Source organism: Coregonus clupeaformis, unplaced genomic scaffold, assembly GCF_020615455.1.
Source record: "Coregonus clupeaformis isolate EN_2021a unplaced genomic scaffold, ASM2061545v1 scaf0043, whole genome shotgun sequence".
NCBI classification, from domain to species: domain Eukaryota; kingdom Metazoa; phylum Chordata; class Actinopteri; order Salmoniformes; family Salmonidae; genus Coregonus; species Coregonus clupeaformis.
This window is the reverse complement of record NW_025533498.1, coordinates 219,315-240,674: the sequence shown is the minus strand read 5'-3', so window position 1 is coordinate 240,674 and position 21,360 is coordinate 219,315. Positions and strand designations below refer to the sequence as shown.

The window sequence follows — 21,360 nt, the reverse complement described above, 5'->3', positions numbered from 1 at the left end:
ACAGAGTTTCTACCAGTGAGATGGATGGAATGAAAACCTGAATACCCAGGAGTTCTTCAGGATTTAATGATTTTAACTTTTTAAAGGCACTTTTTAAACATTGTAATTCTGCTGGCATTTGTCTCTTTTTAAGGACTCATTCCTATAAACGTTTTAGTTTGAAGGAAAATTGTTTTTTTTCAGTGATATGATTCTCCTGCCATTACAAACCCGCAATACTTGTTTCATTGTGGCGTGAGTAAAAATGATGACACCTTTTAAAGGTCCAATGCAGCCGTTTTAATCTCAATATCAAATAATTTCTGGGTAACAATTAAGTAAGTACCTTACTGTGGGTTTTTTCAATTACAATGGTAAAAAATCAACAAAAATAGCTTCTTAGCAAAAAGCAATTTCTCAAGCAAGAATTTTGGGTGGGGAGAGGAAAATTGAAAACTAGCTGTTTTGGGCAGAAAGGTTATAAACTCTCTTTCTTATTGGTCTATTAACTAATTTACCACCTGGTGATGTCACCAGGCAGGCCAAAACTCCATCCCACCAAAACAAGCTGAAATTTCAGGCAGCTCTTACACTAAAAGGGCATTATCATCATTTTAACAATTTCACAGTATTATTCCAACCTCATAGTGTGAAAATATATATATAAACACAGGAAAATCACGTTTCTGACTGCAATGGGCCTTTAAGGTATATTAAGGCTTTATGGTTGATGAGCTGTAAATGTCACAACAATAGCCAGCTGTCACTGCAGGCAGACAGATATACAGCTTCCCTTTGGTCCAAGACCTTCTATAGGTGTAAATGTGTGGTATCAGGACTACAAATGGCTTTTATTATTATTATTATTATTATTATTTTATAACGGTTTCAGTGAAAATACTCACTTTTGAAATGTAGGATGCAACAGTTGTCTTTGAGAAAGGCTAGTGGACTGGAGACTACAGTGTTTGACACTGTTGGCCTCTCCACGCGTCAACTTTGAACAGCTACTAAATTAAGTTGTGTTGGGATTTGGACACTCAATAGGATTTTTGAGAACTTGGGTTTAAGTGGGTGTTCAGGTGTGAACATGCCTGCTTTTTCCCCTCAGAGCTGTACATACACACCAACTGTCTCCCAATATCTCGCAGCGTGCAAAAACACAAACGTACACATTTTGCATAGCGATAAAGCCACTCCACAAAGTCACACAAAAGAGACCAAAAACTAGAAATGTTATCTCATGTCTTCCTTTCTCTTGTTGAATGAATTGTCCAGGATAATTCCACAGATTGGAAAATAGACATCCAATTCTGTCACCCACAGGTTTTTGTTATTAAACTAAATGTGAGAAAAATTCCTCACTTTTAGACACTGGACCGGTGGCAGAATCAGACACTTTTCATCAAGTCCGTGCACTGGAAAGGGGTGATGCCACTTCAGTGGAGGGGGGGGGGGAGTGCCTTCTATCCACATTCAACACTCAGAAGTCCCAAATGTAATGGACAAAGACAACGGCCCCCTATTCACCTCCTCAGTTTATTATATTTTTGTCTACTCAGCATCATCACTTAATCATTCCTCTTCCTCTTTTTATCTGTCTTTTCAGAAAGGTAAGGTATCCATGAAGATTTTGTCTACGATGGGCGGTGGGGGGACCAGGTCCTCCAGCTTCAGGTAGAAGATGCGCTGCAGGCCCTGGGTGCAGAGGGTGCGCAGCTCGGGAAGCTTCCCCAGCAGTCGGGACAGGAAGTTTGGCTGGGGCCGCCCCGCGTCGGAGCCACTGCCGGTCACGTGATCCCTCAGACAGGTTATGAGGCGGTTCTGGAACTCCTCCACCCGTTTGGGCTCTTTAAGGCCATGGCGATCTGAGGAGAAACAACAAGGAGAAACCTCTTGATGAGAAACATGAATAAATGCGCTTGTGACAGGCTATATACCACAAGCATATAGTATGAGTGTTTCAGTTGAGTTACCAGAACTTACCAGACTTATTGCTTTCAGCTCCTTGTGGAGCAGAGAAGGGGTTCACTAAAACTAACTGTATAGTGAAATTGTATGTGTCTGTGTGTGTGTGTGTGTGTGTGTGTGTGTGTGTAGGTGCATATGTTTGTATGTGAATGTGTTTCACCTGTGATGATGACGAGTGCTGCGAGGCAGGCGAATGAGGACACGTCCAGGTTCATGCGGTGGAGGCTGTGGGAGAAGTCCATGATGGAGTCGATCCAGTCGCCAAAGCCCCGCACACACTGCATACGGTGAAGTACCACGCCGTTGCAGAAGATCAGCTTGTTCTTCTCAGGACTCGACCTAGACACAGAACAGTCTTAACATATATCGCAGAAACATTGGGCAAACATTTGTGTTTTATAAGGAATTATACAGTAAATGTGTGTGTCCCAAATGGCACTCTATTCCCTATTAAGTGCATTACTTTTGACCAGGGCCCATAGGGAATAGGGTGCCAGTCAATGTTTACAATGGTAAATATACCTGTATGCTAGCCGGAGGATGAAGAGTTCCACGAAAGCAGATTCCAGGAGCAGCTCCTGGTCTTCTGGGCAGAAGGCGGTGAATCCTGGGATGGTCTCGGCCCATTTCCGGAGCACATCCATGGTGCCTGTCAGCAGGTCGTAGAACTGCTGGATGTCGTTGGCATCCTCTTTCTCTGATAGGCTGGCCACTGTCTCATGGTACTGAGGAGTGGAAAGAGGAAAGAAAGGGATGACTCACTGCCTCTGATGTCCCACTCTTCATAACATTTAGTGTGAAATGTGATCGAGATCACTTCCATCAAATAAGTTTAATTACATAACAACGATATTAAAGCAAGAAGCTTAACTTTAGCAACAGCAACTGGCTAAGTTCTGAGAGAGATTCAACAGCAAAGACGAGCTACTGCAGGCACTTAACAGACAACCAATAATATGCTGTTCCATGAGTCACATGACAGGGTCTGGAGGTCTTACCTTGGAGTAGTCCAGTTTTCCGATGGCAGGGTTGGAGTCTATGTGAGCCCTGACAAGAGAGGTGATGATGTTGATGGGTGGAGTGGTGGACGCTGACTCTGGCACAGTCTTGGGTTTAGAGGGCAGACGACCCCTGCGACCTTTCAGGCTGTCTGTGCGGACGACTGCAAGTGAGAGAGAGAAATAAAAACAAATACTCTCACTGACTGTACGTGTCTGAGATTCTCATGTGACTGTCACCGCAAGCCTCCGTTTCACTAAAAAACTGCTATATCCATTTCAGTTTATCTTTTTCTACGAGTGGGCACTGTAAAGCTTCAGTTCGCATTGCTGTCAGTTCGAGCTTGGGTTTCACATCAAATATAGTAGTCACTGAAGGCTTTAAGGGGGTGTAACATGGCATTACCTTCTTTCACCATTCCCACCACCAGGCACTTCTGGAAACGGCAGAATTGGCACCGGTTCCTCCGCCGCTTGTCTACTGGACAGTCCTTGTTGGCTAGGCACACGTATTTAGCATTCTTCTGCACAGTTCGCTGCAAGAGAAAACAAAGAACAGTGTGATTATTTTCCTGCACATTTCTCAATGTTCCCCTTTCTCTTGTATAATCACACTTCTACTGGAACTGGAGCCAAGTTAATGTATGAATAGGTTATTATGTGTAACTGAATCATAAAAACTTCCTATGCAGACAGCCTGTAAAATAATAATAATATAACTACTGTGAAGCTTCCTACCTTAAAGAAGCCCTTGCAGCCCTCACAGGTGCGGACCCCGTAGTGCTGACAGGAGGCGTTGTCCCCACACACCGCACAGCGACCCTCATTGGCCCCGGGGCTGCCGATCTTAGGGGACGACATAGGCCCCTCCATGAGCCTGGGGCTGTCTAGGGACACCTGGTCCAGAGATAAGGGGGCGTAATGGAGAGGGGAGGCGTTCTGCTGGGAGGGCTGGAAGAAAGGGTCCTCCTCACCCTGCTGGGGGCCCTGGTGCTGCCCCAGGGGGGAATGCTGCTCCGACGGGGGGGTGAAGGTGAAGAAGGAGGGCTGCTGAGCTAGGCCTGACTTATCAGCCACCCAGCACCCAGGGCCTGGGGAGTAGGGGCTGAAGGGGGAGTCCCAGGCTGGGCCAGGCTGGCTCTGGAAGCCCGGGGTGGGTGGGGAGGCAGTGGCCGACGCAGGGCTGCCATAGTAATCGGAGCCACAGGAGGACAGCGTCTCATCAAGGTAACTGAGGGCGAAAGAGCCCGGGTAGCAGCCATACACCTGGAGGTCGTCCAGTTTGAAGGCTGAGTGCTGAGCCTGAGGGCTGGAGCTGCTGCCGGCCGTGGGGCCGGAGGGGGCATTGGAGGCAGAGGTGGTGATCTGGCAGGAGTAGGCGTCAAACTCGCCCACGTAGCCGCTGCCCACCAGGGTGTTGATGCTGGGGAGGGAGGAGGCGGTGAGCTGGTCCCGCTGGGCACCGATGTCCATGGCTGGCTTAGCACTGAGGTCGGGGTTCAGGAACTCAGAGCTAAAGTAGTTGTTGTCGTAGGGCACAGTTCCATACTGAGTTTGAACACAGGGCATTGCTATAAAATAAATACAACAATATTTAAGAAAAATATTCCAAAGCCAAATAGTTGCGTTCTGTAGTCGTTGTTCTTAATTGTTGTTCTCTATCAAAACATGAGGCCAACATAACTGCTGAAATTATGTTGAGTAATGTTTGTTGAGTAATGTAGCATGAGTAGACCCTATAGGCCCACCTGCCGTACGCTCCAAGCTCACCATCACTCCAGCCAAACCAGGTGCAATAACCCGTAAACAACTCTACAACCATCATCTGCAAGCCTCCTTACTAATCACTCAAGTCAACAACACTGAAGAAACTTAATCGGTCTTAGGGATCCCTTTTAACACCTCTCCAACAGCGCATCCTGACATCATCCCATACAGAAACACTTCCATTTCCCCCCTCTCCTCACGCTGCCACAGCTTTAGGCCTCTTGATACCCCTTTGGTGATTCCGAGAAAGCCTGGAAAGCCGGCTGACCGGCTGATGTGGAGATAGTCTTGCTGGAGGATATTGGTTACTGGCTTTGAATGCTTTGAAACCCCCCCCCCCCCTCTTTGGTTATGAACAGGGCAACCCTCCTACCCAAGGTCTGGGGATTGGGTGTCAGGGTGGGCTAAATGCCAGCTGAAGAGGGGAAGGTGACAGGGCCGGTGGAGCGGAGGGCTGTGGGGGGTGCTAAGGTATCTTTAGCAGCTGGACGTGTGTGTGATTCATGTCTACCTCTCAGAACTGTCAATATCAGAACAATATCGGATCTGGAGGATTTTTCTCCAGGAGGTGTTCTTTCACTGAACTGTAGCTATAATCATCTGATCCAATTCATATCTTAATTATTATCTTAATTCAATTTCAGTTAAACCGCAATGAAGGCTGTTGGTCAGTCAAAGCTTTGAATATCTCAAGATATTCTTGCATGACTAAAAGCAATGTAAAATAAACAATGATCCTAAACACTTTCATTTATGTGCAATCACTGAATGGAAGTCGCTGCTTTTTCCTAGTTATACACTACATGACCAAAAGTATGTGGACAACTGCTCATCCAAAATCATGGGCATTAATATGAAGTTGGTCCCCCCTTTGCTGCTATAACAGCCTCCACTCTTCTGGGAAGGCTTTCCACTAGATGTTGGAACATTACTGCAGGGACTTGCTTCCATTCAGCCACAAGAGCATTAGTGAGGATGGACACTGATGTTGGCTGATTAGGCCTGGCTCGCAGTCGGCGTTCCAATTCATCCCAAAGGTGTTCGATGGGGTTGAGGTCAGGGCTCTGTCAGCAACGGGTGTGGCTGAAATAGCCAAATCCACTAATTTGCAGAGGTGTCCACATACTTTTGTATATATAGTGTATCATCACCAACAACATGTCTGGGTGTAGGCTATTCTGCCCCTAAACAGTGACTCATGTTTTTACCTCTTAGCATGTGCTTTGGTGAGAGAAACTATACACTTGTTGCACACAAACTAAAGTAAGAAACATCCTTGACCTATAAAAAGGGTGCTTACATCAAAAGGTCACAAGTTAACCTCTGAACCCCGTATGTAACTTGCACGCAGAGGATATGTGTGCGTCTGAGGACAAGAGAGACACAACAGTGAGACATCCGATACCGCCACTGCCTCCTCTTGAACACCCAGTAAAACGACTTGCCATATCGCCACCTGTCTGATCTTTCTCATTGGTCGTCTAAGTTGATAGCAATGTGATGCATAAGCCTATTTATTTCATATAATAAAATAATACACATGGATTAAGTTTAAAATATCTGACCATGAAGAGCAAATATTACAAAACTATAAATAGCCTACCACTCACATTCTCAACTATTTCAGACCATCAATACACCCCTATTGGCCCCATATAAAAGGCCATATAAAATAGCCCTGTTAAACAGCATAGTCTACAGGTAGGCTTTGGAACGAGCAAGGCAAAGATAAGGCAATGATAGAGAACTGGGGGAGTGTGCTGCTGGTTGCAACACAACACAGACCAACACATAGTCAATTCACAAATGTGATAGTGATCAATGTTGAATGCAGTCAAGTCTGCAATGATATCCAGGACATCTCGCATTTGGTCTGACATGTTATTAACTTGTTATTAAGTTATTATTTGATTGACAGTTTTAAGCAGCTGTTGCCTACTCGAACGGTATAGCATCTACACATTGCCTTGTCTGTATATGCAATTCGACAATAGAAAGAGACTAGGCTACTTTATCACATTATCAAGAAAACAAATGTACAGTCATTGCAAGTAGGCTAAAATGCAACAAATCATTCAATAAGTAAGCTCTTTAGGAGGGTAAAGTTTTCGAAGAATAAAAAAGCATTCTTACCAATCGGATCCATAACAAAACAGTGAAGACCACTAGCATGCATGCAAAATAATAAGAAATACCTTTTACTAACCTGATCTATAAATCCTCTAAATTCCTTAGACAGATTTTCATTTATTCCGAGTGATGGAGAAGCATCAAGTGTATTACAACCTCTGTCTACAGTTCAGAAAGTGAATGAAATCTCCAGACTTGGGGTAAGAGCGCAATATATACAGTCACTTTTACTTTGCCGTTACGTCGGGTGGCCCCGGCTCTAGGCGTGTCTTTCCGCATAAATGCCAAAAGGGGCGGTGATTTTTCCGGGTCAGGAGCCAATGGTATCGTTCTCACACAGACGTCCTCATACTCTGACGCACGCTCGGGATTCCATTGACGCAAGCGACGGGGGAACGTTTGATCTAAATTTAGACCTGGTTACACGCGTCGAGCTATAACTGCCTGGAATAGGCCAAAAATAAACGTCTGATGATTACATTTTATTGCTTAAAGCAAAGTTGTTAACTGCCAAATCATTGACAGAGATAACGTAATTAATGGTTTGTCACAGGGAAGTCCTTGTAAAGACTATATGCTGGGTCGTTTTGTTTAAGTCTATTTAAATAGCATAGGCCTAACTATAGGCTATTCAAATGGTACACAATCTAGCCTATATATAGGCTAATATGTCTAGTCTAACCATTTGTAAACAGTGACATTTGCAAACAGGGACATAAATTGAGGGAGTTTATATACACAATCGCTCAGTTAGGTTTAACCCATTGGCTTTAAGGTCTATCTTCCAAGTACAATGTTAACAATGGAGTAATTACAATACTTGTTAGACTGCACTTACAGGAATAATTACACAGTAATAATGGACACTGTATGTAAAGTGTAAGCCTTTTTATCAATGATTTGGCCTATATAATTACACTACCCTATAGCCTACAGTCTAGGAGGCCTGTGCTCCAATTCTCCACCCTTTTCCCCAAAGTGTGCACTTGTGCACTCCCCCACATGGATTTAAAATATAGGATTGGTGTAACAGTCCATGCTTATAACAATCTTAAGCTTTTAAATCCAAGTGCACACTTCAGGGAAGAGGGTGGAGAATTGGGATGCAGAGTAGGTGCAGCTCGACAAGTTGTAGTATGTATGGGTGTGTTGAGGGTGTGTGCGCACGAGAAAAGCACTGCTTGAAGCGCAACAAGCGGGAAACATCTGCACGTGGCTGCGTCGAGGTATTACTATTACAGTGCCAACAAGATCAGACAGGTGTATCCCTACAGCCCTAAAGCCCTGCGGGGCAGTAAAACTGTAAAACGACAGCCGAAGGTGTTGGCACCTTCTCTACAGGTAAATTCTCGGAATTCAGGGACTGAATACCCAGCTCAATTCCTGGAGGTGCCTGCGGGTTTTTGCTCCTCCCTTGATTGATCGATTAAGGTCATTGATTAGAAAGGAACTTCCCTCACCTGGATGACAAATTGATGAAAAATAACAAAACCAGCAGGCACTCGGCCCTCCAGGAATTGAGTTTGATACCCCTCGTATAGCCTTCATTTTTGCCATCTCCACTTCCTCTGGGGAAGTTTCCACAGAAACATATATTTACTGCAAGTTTTGATCATTCTGGCAGCAGAGTACCGCTCGGGAGTGGTAGGTACAGCTCTAGGATCAGTTTCCCCTCCCCCAATCGTAACCCTAACCATTAGTGGGAAGAAACCTAAAGTGATCCCAAATCAGGGTCTAGGGGCAACTTCATCCTATACTAGCAGAGTACCTAGCAACTTTAGGTGAGTCAGAAAGTGTAATGTGTGTCAGTCAACAATATGGGACAGTATGACAATCTACTACTCTATTGAACACCAAGGACCGGTTTCCCAGACAAAGATTAAGCCTAGTTCAGGCCTAAAAAACACAAACAAACATGTGTGTGTGTTCATGTGTGTGTGACTCCAGACTTCCTCATTCACTCTCATTGGGGTCATATTGCAAAGTATTGTATCTTAGTATGAAGACGGTAATGTTGCTAAAAATATCAGAGAACAACCCTTACTTATACAAAAGGCCCAGTCTTTCTACTGTACCCTTGCAGTTAATGTGAGCACCTGCACTTTACTGTCTATGTCTGCACTCTGCTCTCTTTCCAGTCCCAGTGCAGGCAGCCCAGGGACACATCAGTGCAATGAAAGACATGACTCATCTCTCCAAATTCCTCCCTTGACTTTGAATCTATCCCAATCCCAACACACAGTATGTACAGTAAAACATGCTATACTGTAGAGTCAATACTGATCCATCTGGTGCACCATAATCTGGAAACCTGGGGAGAGAAACTGTTGTTTTCCCCAACCACCTGGAGAGAGAGTGGGAGTGGGGGGAAACCCCAGCACTAGTGTAACCTAACTAACATCTCAGTGTAATAGAGGCTATAGACACGGTGGAAAGATATACTGTATGATATCCTATAATACTCGTCCAGTCTCTCAGAGTACAATATATGTCCATCTTCTATACTTAGAGCTTAGACAACAGATCTAGACCCATTGTCCCTGTAGATTTGACTCCAGAAAACACTCTGACATGTAAGCTGAAAATCACTCACCAATGATAACAAAACACCCTGAGTTAAACTGTCTATACTGCTCCCCTGTAGTTGAAGAGAAATATAATTTCCCATCGCAGAACATTGATTTGAATGGGAAGGTTCAATCTAGTAATTATACTTCTATGGTTGAATATAGCAATTGGCGCCCCCTGGATCCTTGAAGGCAGACGTGTGTCCCAATAATATCTCCTTTCTCCTGAAGTGTGCACTCGTTCACTATTTACCATAAATCTTAAAGCACTGAATTGGAGGAGGGCTAGAGGGAGTTTCCACCATGTTTCTTATAACACTAATTTCCTTTCAAATCAGTGAAGGTAATTGAACAAGTGCACACTTTGGGAGGAAGGACAGATTATTGGGACGTAGCCAGAGTGTCTGCTGATCATTACACATGACATGACACGTATACACACACCCAGTTTTCTAAGAGTAGATAAGGAAAAACATTCACCATGTAGGTCAGATGACTCCCTCTCTCTAAAAGATTGACTCTCTCAAGTGTAAAGCAGAGCTACGACCAAACCCCAACACGCTCTCTCTGCAGCCCCTCGGGATCAGACACTTCAGTTCCCACCATCCGTCCACAGCGGCCAGCTGCCATTTGACATTTGTCAGCAGCCATACGAGCACAGCCCTGAGGACAAGCACATACACAACTTACATAGTTGCCTCCTCACTACCACACAACAGCAAGAAATCACTAACGGCCCTCTGGGGGGGTCTTTGGGCATGCTGTAACTGATGTCTAATTTCTTTTTAAAAAGCAGGGGGAGGCTAGGTGAACCCACACAGAGAAACAGTGGCGTTAAGATTAACCAGGATGGGATTCCTCTTCCCTGCCTGGGGTATAGAAGAGCATCTGGAGCGTCAGCACTGGCCTGGTCACGTCAGCTGCTCTATCCCCAAAGGGAGCCACACCACACAGGCAGCCTTGTGCGCTCCCTCTGCCATGTTTATGAGGTAAGGCTTTGAGATAGCGGCCGTACCTGTGGAGTTAAGATTATCCGGGAGGGAGGGACTTGTGATCCTGCATTGTTTGCATTTGGCTGGGGAGTGAAATGGAGCAGTGTCTGACACCTCTCAGGCAACAGCAGCTGCTGCCTCTATAGTCACCACACCTCCCTCCCTCCCTCGCAAGCTCTGTATATAGTCATATCACAGCTAAGTTTAGAAGATTCAGCAGGCCTCCCACATGACATACTTTGAAGAAACTGATTGGTGATTACACTGTCACTCAGTAACAACACAAATTTTACCCTTGCTTCTTGCTGGACATTTTCTTATTTTTCTCACTGTGTTTATGATGTCCAAAATTGTTCCCACATACAGAACTAGTATCATTTCACCTGTAAGGATGGTACCTGGGAGATGGGGATAGAGCCACCGGCAGGGGAAATTCTAACACTGCCTAAATCATTAGGTTATATTACAGCTATGTAAATATAACTGGCCACAATAATGCCTTAGATCTATTAAACATGAACAGGAAACAATGGCTATTATATAGGGAAATATCAACCAACCCCTTGAGGTGTACATAATGTATTAAACAATTATTTGTTTCTTTATTACATATTCCCTCAAAACACTTTTTCCCAATCATGCACCATGTAGTTGCTAATCAACCATAGACTCAATTTAGACTCAAGTAGACTTTATTCAATTTCAGACACAATTAACTTGATCAACACATACACCTAATCTTAGATTTACGATGTTATCAATTTCAGCCACAGCCTTCTATTTATTTATTTTTTAACTTTATTTATCCAGGATGTCCCATTGATGTCAGGAAACCTCTTTACAAGGGAGACCTGTTGTTGTGCTTACAGAGTGCTGAACCTGAGAGGCCCACAGGGAATGATCAGGTGCTGGTCGATGACGTTGAAAAAAAAAAAAAAACTGATGACCAGATCTGAACAGACTCCAACCTACTGGATTTTTGACACCTGTTTAAATTTGGAAGTCTCATATCCTATACTCCAACCCATCACGGGACCCCTTGGATCCCATTGGTGTATGTTTCAACTCACAAACCCCCTTATCCTAGTAGATTCACACCTTGAGAAGCAGTGACAGGGATGAATAATGGAGGGGATGTGGCTAAAAATGGGGTGGCTGCATCAGATACCGTTCCCCTCTCCTAGGTATTAGCTTAGGCCTGAAACCTTTTGTAAAGCCTTGGCAATGCAAACTCAGACATGACATGACACAAGACTTAGCTGTACATGATGGTTCAATCGGGTAAGACCTTTCCACTTTTAATGGCTACGATGACAGATGTCACATAATGTGACTGATAAAAGTTATAGCACATGAATTGATGTGCTTATCATAGCATTATGTGGGCCTGGGCTTTATGAGGAATGGTAAGAGTACAGGGTCACAGTCAGGAAGTTATAATTATATGTGTTACATTCCTGCAATCAGCATGCCAATTGCACGCTCCCTAAAATCTTGAGACATCTGTGGCGTTGTGTTGTGTGACAAAACTGCACATTTTAAAGTGGCCTTTTATTGTCCGCAGCACAAGGTGCACCTGTGTAATTATCATGCTGTTTAAACAGCCTCTTGATATGCCACACCTGTCAGGTGGATGGATTATCCTGGCAAAGGAGAAATGCTCACTAACTGGGATGTAAACAAATGTATGTACAACATTTGAGAGAAATAAGCTTTTTGTGCTCATGGAACATTTCTGGGATCTTTTATTTCAGCTCATGAAACATGGGACCAACACTTTACATTTTGCATTTATATTTTTGTTCAGTATACAGTGCCTTGCAAAAGTATTCATCCCCCTTGGAGTTTTTCATTTAATCCATTTAAATTGATTTTTATTTGGATTTCATGTAATGCACATATACAAAATAGTCCAAATTGTTGAAGTGAAATGAAAAAAATAACTTTACAAAAAATGTAAACGGAAAAGTGGTGCGTGCATATGTATTCACTCCCTTTGCTATGAAGCCCCTAAATAAGATCTGGTGCAACCAATTACCTTCAGAAGTCACATAATTAGTTAAATAAAGTCCACTTGTGTGCAATCTAAGTGTCACATGATCTGTCACATGATCTCAGTATATATACACCTGTTCTGAAAGGCCCCAGAGTCTGCAACACCACTAAGCAAGGGGCACCACCAAGCAAGCAGCACCATGAAGACCAAAGAGCTCTCCAAACAGGTCAGGGACAAAGTTGTGGAGAAGTACAGATCAGGGTTGGGTTATAAAAAAATATCCAAAACTTTGAACATCCCACGGAGCACCGTTAAATCCATTATTAAAAAATGGAAAGAATATGGCACCACAACAAACCTGCCAAGAGAGGGCCACCCACCAAAACTCAAGGACCAGGCAAGGAGGGCATTAATAAGAGAGGCAACAAATAGACCAAAGATAACCCTGAAGGAGCTGCAAAGCTCCACAGCGGAGATTGGAGTATCTGTCCATAGGACCACTTTAAGCCGTACACTCCACAGAGCTGGGCTTTACAGAAGAGTGGCCAGAAAAAAAGCCATTGCTTAAAGAAAAAAATAAGTAAACACGTTTGGTGTTCGCCAAAAGCCATGTGGGAGACTCCCCAAACATATGGAAGAAGGTACTCTGGTCAGATGAGACAAAAATTTAGCTTTTTGGCCATTAAGGAAAACGCTATGTCTTGCACAAACCCAACACCTCTCATCACCCCGAGAACACCATCCCTACAATGAAGCATGGTGGTGGCAGCATCATGCTGTGGGGATGTTTTTCATCGGCAGGGACTGGGAAACTGGTCAGAATTGAAGGAATGATGGATGGCGCTAAATACAGGGAAATTCTTGAGGGAAACCTGTTTCAGTCTTCCAGAGATTTGAGACTGGGACGGAGGTTCACCTTCCAGCAGGACAATGACCCTAAGCATACTGTTAAAGCAATACCCGAGTGGTTTAAGGGGTAACATTTAAATGCCTTGGAAAGGCCTTGTCAAAGCCCAGACCTCAATCCAATTGAGAATCTGTGGTATGACTTAAAGATTGCTGTACACCAGTGGAACCCATCCAACTTGAAGGAGCTGGAGCAGTTTTGCCTTGAAGAATGGTTAAAAATCCCAGTGGCTAGATGTGCCAAGCTTATAGAGATACCCCGAGACTTGCAGCTGTAATTGTTGCAAAAGGTGTCTCTACAAAGTATTGACTTTGGGGGAGTTGTATAGTTATGCACGCTCAAGTTTTCTGTTTTTTTGTCTTATTTCTTGTTTGTTTCACAATAAAAATATTTTGCATCTTCAAAGTGGTAGGCCACTGTAAGTCAACATCCTAAAGGGTGATTTTTAGCTCACAGTCCCATAGAGGGCCCTGGTCAAAAGAAGTACACTATATAGGGAATAGGGTACCATTTGGGACAAGCCCAGCTGTGGGCTATGGGACATTTTCCAGATATTTGAGGAAGATATTGATTATATATATATATTGATTATGTAAATCTGAAAAGTAACCATGCACTGGAATGGCTTGTTTAATGCCTCATAGCATTGCTACTGTAAGGACATGTATGGGAACATAAACCAAGTGAAGGCACCAGATATTATGATAATAATGCATGACAGTGACACTACCACCATGCAGCTACTGCTCACAATTACCCCAATCAGTCATGGCAACCATCAACAGCACTGTCTGCCTGTCACTGAGTAAGAAGTTGTCTAAACTCTTGTGGGTTATCTCAAGGTGACCCAGAAGCTACATGCCATTCCCTATGATGAGCTGATCTAAGTTTAGCTTTTGTCAGTCTTGGTTGTGTTGACAGTTCATATTGGATATTTTTAGGCACATAATGTTGTTTACAAAATGTCCATGAACTGTAATATATACAGCACCAGTCAAAGGTTTGGACACACCTACTCATTCAAGGGTGTTTCTTTATTTTTACTATTTTCTACATTGTAGAATAATAGTGAAGACATCAAAAATATATTCTCTCAGCCAGCTTCACCTGGAATGATTTTCCACCAGTCTTGAAGGAGTTCCCACATATGCTGAGCACTTGTTGGCTGATTTTTCTTCACTCTGCGGTCCAACTCATCCCAAACCATCTCAATTGGGTTGAGGTCGGGTGATTGTGGAGGCCAGGTCATCTGAAGCAGCACTCCATCACTCTCCTTCTTGGTCAAATAGCCCTTACACAGCCTGGAGGTGTGTTAGGTCATTGTCCTGTTGAAAAACAAATGATAGTCCCACTAAGCGCAAACCAGATGGGCTGGTGTATCGCTGCAGAATGCTGTGGTAGCCATGCTGGTTAAGTGTGCCTTGAATTCTAAATAAAAAGCACCCCCACACCATCACACCTCCTCCTCCATGCTTCACGGTGGGAAGCACACTTGCGGAGATCATCCGTTCACCTACTCTGCGTCTCACAAAGACACGGCAGTTGGAACCAAAAATCTCAAATTTGGACTCATCAGACCAAAGGACAGATTTCCACCAGTCTAATGTCCATTGCTTGTGTTTCTTGGCCCATGCAAGTCTCTTCTTCTTATTGGTGTCCTTTAGTAGTGGTTTCTTTGCAGCAATGAAGACCATGAAGGCCTGATTCAGCAGTCTCCTCTGAAACAGTTGATGTTGAGATGTGTCTGTTACTTGAATTTATTTGGGCTGCAATCTGAGGTGCAGTTAACTCTAATGAACTCTGGGTCTTCCTTTCTTATGGCGGTCCTCATGAGAGCCAGTTTCACCATAGCGCTTGATGGTTTTTCTGACTGCAGTTGAAGAAATTTTCAAAGTTCTTGACATTTTCCGGAATGACTGACCTTCATGTCTTAAAGTAATGATGGACTGTCGTTTCTCTTTGCTTATTTGAGCTGTTCTTGCCATAATATGGACTTGGTCTTTTACCAAATAGGGTTATCTTCTGTACACCACCCCTACCTTGTCACAACACAACTGATTAGCTAAAAAGCCTTGAGAAGGAAAGAAAATCCACAAATTAACTTTTAACAAGGCACACCTGTTAATTGAAATGCATTCCAGGTGACTACCTCATGAAGCTGGTTGAGAGAATGCCAAGAGTGTGCAAAGCTGTCATCAAGGCAAAGGGCGGTTACTTTAAAGAATCTCAAATATAAAATATATTTGAATTTGTTTAACACTTTTACTACATGATTCCATATGTGTTATTTCATAGTTTTGATGTCTTCACTATTATTCTACAACGTAGAAAATAGTAAAAAAATAATGAAAAACCCTTGAATGAGTAGGTGTGTCCAAACTTTTGACTGGTACTGTATATATATTAAACAAATGTGAGTGGACAGGATTGGACAATTATGATTCCTGAATATTATTTGAAACAGACATGATGCGATTAATTAATTTGAACATGCAGTGCGCAGGTTAGCGTTTTTAATTATGAATCTTGTTCTGGAGGCAGCTCTGCAGAGTGGTCACTAGCTGGCAAAGCTACAAAGTCATATAATCTGATTTTACCCTAACCTTAACCATAACCATAACCATACTGCTAACCCTAATGCCTAACCCTAACCTTAAATTAAGAACAAAAAGCAAATTTTTGTTTTCATGAATTTGTACAATATACCCAATTTTTTGTTTGAGTTTGCCTATCTAAGGGGAAATCGCTCAGTTCTGCCTCCAGGATAAGACTGACAATAAACGTCAACCGTCAACCTGCATGCAGTGCACAGGGTACTTGTGTTGTCTATTCATGCAAATATTTTGTATTTACATAAGTAGGCTATTTATAGGTGATGTGGGATGTAGCCTAGTCAACCATACCTTTTATTAAAATAAAAACTTTTGGAAAACGTTAAATAACTTGCCTGAGCATCATCATCATGTTGTTGTAACTATCTTATTGCCCATAGTTACGCTTCACTCCACAACAATATCAAAGCGCAACCCTGCTCGTCGTCATTTCACTCCAGCCAGTCCGCTTTTTCAGGTTAATCTCTACTGTCTGTCTTCATGTTTACACAGCTCTGCATGTTGACTCTTCTGCTTTCTATATTGAAGTAATTTCAAAAGACACAAGAAGAACAACAAAACAGCAGAGTCCTTAAGACAAAGTGCGCTTTTCTTCACCACTTTTCTTCATGCAACTTGATGCTTGTTTTCCAGCTAAATTAATTTCCCCCTTGTTCCATTCAGTGTTTCGTATTCGATAGAATGGGAGATGCTTGTCTCGCGAAGAACAACGAGGCCCAGTCTCTCCGATGACGTATATCAAGGGTACCTATTGACGTTGGTGGAATCCCTGCATGTGACGTAGGTCAGATCTGTCGATGTCAGGGACATAGAGCTACAAATATCTATGGTCGGGGACGTCCAAAATAAGAAAAAAGAGAAAGCAAGCTTCTAAAAATAGATTGCGGAAGAATAGCCTATTGTTGTGTATGATGTCTGTTGCCAGATAGTGTAAAATCCTCACTTTCCAGTTCTATGTCACTTTCTTTTGCCTACACTTTCTCATCGTGTTGCACACACTGTAGGTCTACACATTAACAGCTACATAAAACATATGTTAATAAATAGCAATATAAATATAAACGCAACATGTAAAGTGTTGGTCTCATGTTTCATGAGCTGAAATAAAATAATCCAGAAATTGTCCATACGCACAAAAATCTTATTTCTCTCAAATTTTGTGCACAAATTTGTTTACATCCCTATTAGTGTGCATTTCTCCTTTGTCAAGATAATCCATCCATCTGACAGGTGTGGCATATCAAGAAGCTGAGGAAACAGCATGATCATTACACAGGTGCACCTTGTGTTGGGGACAGTAAAAGGCCACTTTAAAATGTGCAGTTTTGTCACACAACACAATGCCACATGTCTAAAGTTTTGAGGGAGCATGCAATTGGTATGCTGACTGCAGGAATGTCCACCAGAGCTGTTGTCAGAGAATGTAATGTTCATTTCTCTACCATAAGCCACCTCCAACGTTGTTTTAGAGAATTTGGCAGTACATTGCTTAGTGGTTAAGAGAGTTGTGCCAGTAACCGAAAGGTCGCTGGTTCTAATCCCAGAGCCGACTAGGTAAAAAATCTGTCGATGTGTCCTTGAGCAAGGCACTTAACCCTACTTGCTCCTGTAAGTCGCTCTGGATAAGAGCATCTGCTAAATGACTAAAATGTAAATGAATCCCAGTTTCAACTGTACTGGGCGAGGGGTTTGCTGATGTCAACGTTGTGAACAGAGTGCCCCGTGGGGTTATGGTATGGGCAGGCATAAGCAACGAACACAATTGCATTTTATCAATGGTAATTTGAATGCACAGATATACCGTGACGAGATACTGAGGCCCATTGTCGTGCCATTCACCCGCCGCCATCACCTCATGTTTCAGCATGGTAATGCACGGCCCCATGTCGTAAGGATCTGTACACAATTCCTGGAAGCTGAATATGTCCCAGTTCTTCCATGGCCTGCATACTCACCAGACATGTCACCCATTGAGCACGTTTGGGATGCTCTGGATTGATGTGTACGACAGGGTGTTCCAGTTCCCGCCAATATCCAGCAACTTCGCAAAGCCATTGAAGAGGAGTGGGATAACATTCCACAGGCCACAATCCACAGGCCACAATCAACTCTATGCGAAGGAGATGTGTCACGCTGCATGAGGCAAATGGTGGTCACACCAGATACTGACTAGTTTTCTGATCCATGCCCCTACCTTTTTTTTAAGGTATCTGTGACCAACAGATGCATATCTGTATTCCCAGTCATGTGAAATCCATAGATTAGGGCCTAATTTATTTATTTCAATTGACTGATTTCCTTATATGAACTGTAACTCAGTAAAATCTTTGAAACTGTTTAATTTTGCATTTATATTTTTGTTCAGTGTAGATATCCTGTGTGAATGTTTAGCATTTCAGTCATATAATTTACTTTAGTTTATTTATTTGGCAATGTGACTGGTGAGAACAGTTTTATGTAGGTGTTTAGTCTGTGACGGACAGGTCTAATGTCGAATCCACATTGAACTTCTCCATGACATTTTTTCATCCTAACTGTTATTTTCAAGACTACTACCTTGAAGGATTGAGGAAGAATTATAGTTTTAAAAATCCATTTAGGCCTACATGTCTTCCCCTGACCTAAACCCAAGTTACATCAAACTAAATTAATACTTAAACAAATGTATTTATTTATTAGCAAATATACAAATACATGCATAAATAGATTAATCAATTGATTAAAGGTAGCTAAGTGCATCTTGACCTTGGATACCTACAGTGCAGTCTAGTAAGAAATATAACTGTCTTATAACTTGCATCAGCAGACAGTGTAGCATCCATAGTGAAACAGGATAAGGACAGTGGTGACCGAATCCTTCAAGAGGCATGAAGGAATTCATATGCTCTCCAGCATCTTCTACAATGTCCCTCCTCACGGTTGCCAAAAGCAGAAGTGCCAAGATGGGCCACGGGGAAGAGGGGGGGTAATTGGGGGGAAGAGATTGATTTAGCTGTGGTCCCTGAAATTAATCAACCTATTGAGATATACATGTAGTCTATGTATAGGTTCCCTTGGAAGCATTTCACCAACTGAATAGCCCTGGGAGTTCGATCCCCGGCCGAGTCAGGCCAATGACTGTAAAAATGGAACCTGATGCATCTCTGCTTGGCACTCAGCATAAGGAGATAGATTGGGGGTAAGGCCCTTCGATAGACTAGCGTCCTGTCCAGGGGGTGTACTTGTATATCAAGCTGCCTCATGCTACAGAAACAGGAGAAAGGCTATGGAACGAGATAGCTGCCAAAAGGTTGAACGTACGTATCATTAGGATCGTAAGAAAATCCATACGTAAATTGTTAGGATCGTAAGAAAAGCAATGCGTGAAACATTAAACATAAACATTAAATTAGATTTGTAAACGTACAAACCCTATGTTTCGTCTATGAATTTACATGTTCAATTCTTACTTTACGTCTCCCTTTACTCAGTTACAGATATTTTTTATACGTGCAAACTTTTGACAGTAATGTGGCATCTGCAAAGGACATGAACCGAACGTAGCTAGTCAAAGTTAGCTAGTCAATCAAGCAACTCTAGCCAAGACGTTAGAGTTGCTTTGCAGTTTCCGGTTTCATTTCCAAAATAAAAGTCTAGAGCTTGTTTTAGAACTGCATTCAATAACAACGTTACACCAGTAGATGGCGTAGTATTGGCTTGGGCCTTCAGCAAACGACTTGTGTGAGAATGATAAAGACACATAAGAGCCTTGTCTAGAATAACTGCCTGAGCTGCAAAATAGAAAGTAAATATGATTTAGGCTAGGCCTATTCCACTATCTAAATATGCCATGCTGTTATTTAATGGCCATATAATTGCATAATTAATTGTTATAACTGCGCGGGGCTACTGTGGTGATCATGTAACCTAATGAAAACACTTTTTCCAGTATTTGGGAGAACGCCTTATATTAGGCCTTTTGACTGTTGTATTAGTGAATTCCACTCTGTATGAAGGCTTGTTATAGCCATTTGTGTTGCAAAACCCCATTACGCAGAGTCTATATCCATATCAATAAATGAGACAAAACAAAATATTGATTAAGTCTTGGCTATAACCTGTCCTGAGCGAAATAGGGTGGTCAAGACGATCTATAGCCTATTCTTATTGCCAGATCTGTTTTCCCTATTAGCCACTGCATGTGCTTCTTCAACTATTTTGTTTAAAATGTATTTAGAGGCTATGTTTAGAGGCCTGTGAGCTAGGGTCTCTTTTTAATGGGGAGCCCTATAATAAAAACAGTTTTAAAACACAAATAGAGTTCTAAAACTATTCCGCAAGATACCAGTACCCAAAATGATAGCCTAATTGCAATGCCTACAAGTTGAAGGCCTATTTTTTATTTGGATAGGCCTAAATTAATTAAATAAATAAAAACATTTAATTATTAAAGTAATAGCTAAAGAACTTTGGAGAATTTAGATAATTTTGAATACAATTCAATAAACAAATGGATAAGACTGTTCTTTTCTCTTTGATGTAGTTCCTATTGCAACTCAGACAAATGACTTAGATGTTCAAATATGTTGGAATGACAAGTTGCACGCATCATGCATGCTCTGCACTTTATTTGACTAGTAGGCAAATAGGCCTACATTAGGGTATAATGACTCTATGGCTGCATGCCTCCAGAAGGGCATCTCCGAAGGCACATGGTGCTGTGGTGCTGCATGGCGATCACAAGCTCTTCAACTGGGCAGCAGTGTCGCGATGGAGGGAATAGCCTATACGGAGACTACCTAAGACCACTACAACAGAGTTATTGTAAAGTGTGGGAATAAACTTATGCCATATTTAGCCTATGTTTAACAGTATGTTCATGACCCGATTAATATAAATCATTTACAATTATTTTAAATTAATATTAACCCCTCCTACAGAATATGCTTTGGCAAGATTTTGAGTGATGGAAAAAATATTAAAATACTCTATTTCTTTTTTGCGTGGTGAAGACTCCAGTGGCCATACATAATTAATAGATTCACCAAACATCTATTATTATTCTATGTTTCATTATTCCTGGTAGATACTCCTGGTTATGATTGCAGACAGAGCCCAGAGAATGGGATGGTGCAATACTGAATTAGACATATTTTGATAAGTTACATGCATGGGGATGTCCATGTCACCCAGAGACATGCCCATGCTGTATAAATACCCCTAGCAGACTGAAACTTCACTGTTGTCGGCATAATACAGCTAGTGCTATCTAGACTTGCGCTGGCAAACAAATCCATTACATTAGCTACCTAAATGTGAAGTAAACTCAACTCAGGAGTAATAGAGAATGGAGACTTTTAACTTGAAAACATGTAGGATACCTCTTTCTGGTTTCCCGGACTTCCGTTTTTTTAATACTATGTTATGCTTGTTCGCGTAGCACTCCTCACAGGCCGTTTGGT

At 42.4% G+C, this 21,360-nt stretch overlaps 1 protein-coding gene across 3 annotated transcripts; it reads right to left on the bottom strand.

Moving 5' to 3' along the window:
* Positions 1-589: 589 nt before the first annotated feature.
* On the bottom strand, positions 590-7,092 carry LOC121577800 (nuclear receptor subfamily 4 group A member 1). 3 transcript variants are annotated; one of them, XM_041891701.1, is made up of 7 exons: positions 6,922-7,092; positions 3,687-4,519; positions 3,355-3,484; positions 2,949-3,112; positions 2,473-2,675; positions 2,111-2,289; positions 590-1,847 (listed from the first exon to the last, which is right to left on the bottom strand). In XM_041891701.1, the coding sequence occupies exons 2-7, from the start codon at positions 4,515-4,517 to the stop codon at positions 1,585-1,587; spliced, it is 1,770 nt and encodes a 589-aa protein (XP_041747635.1). In that variant the 5' UTR covers positions 4,518-4,519; positions 6,922-7,092; the 3' UTR covers positions 590-1,584. The 3 variants fall into 3 exon arrangements, with proteins under 3 accessions (XP_041747635.1, XP_041747636.1, XP_041747634.1); XM_041891702.1 differs by having other exon boundaries at positions 3,687-4,461; XM_041891700.2 differs by lacking the exon at positions 6,922-7,092 and adding an exon at positions 4,719-5,568.
* Between the last annotated feature and the right edge of the window lie 14,268 nt (positions 7,093-21,360).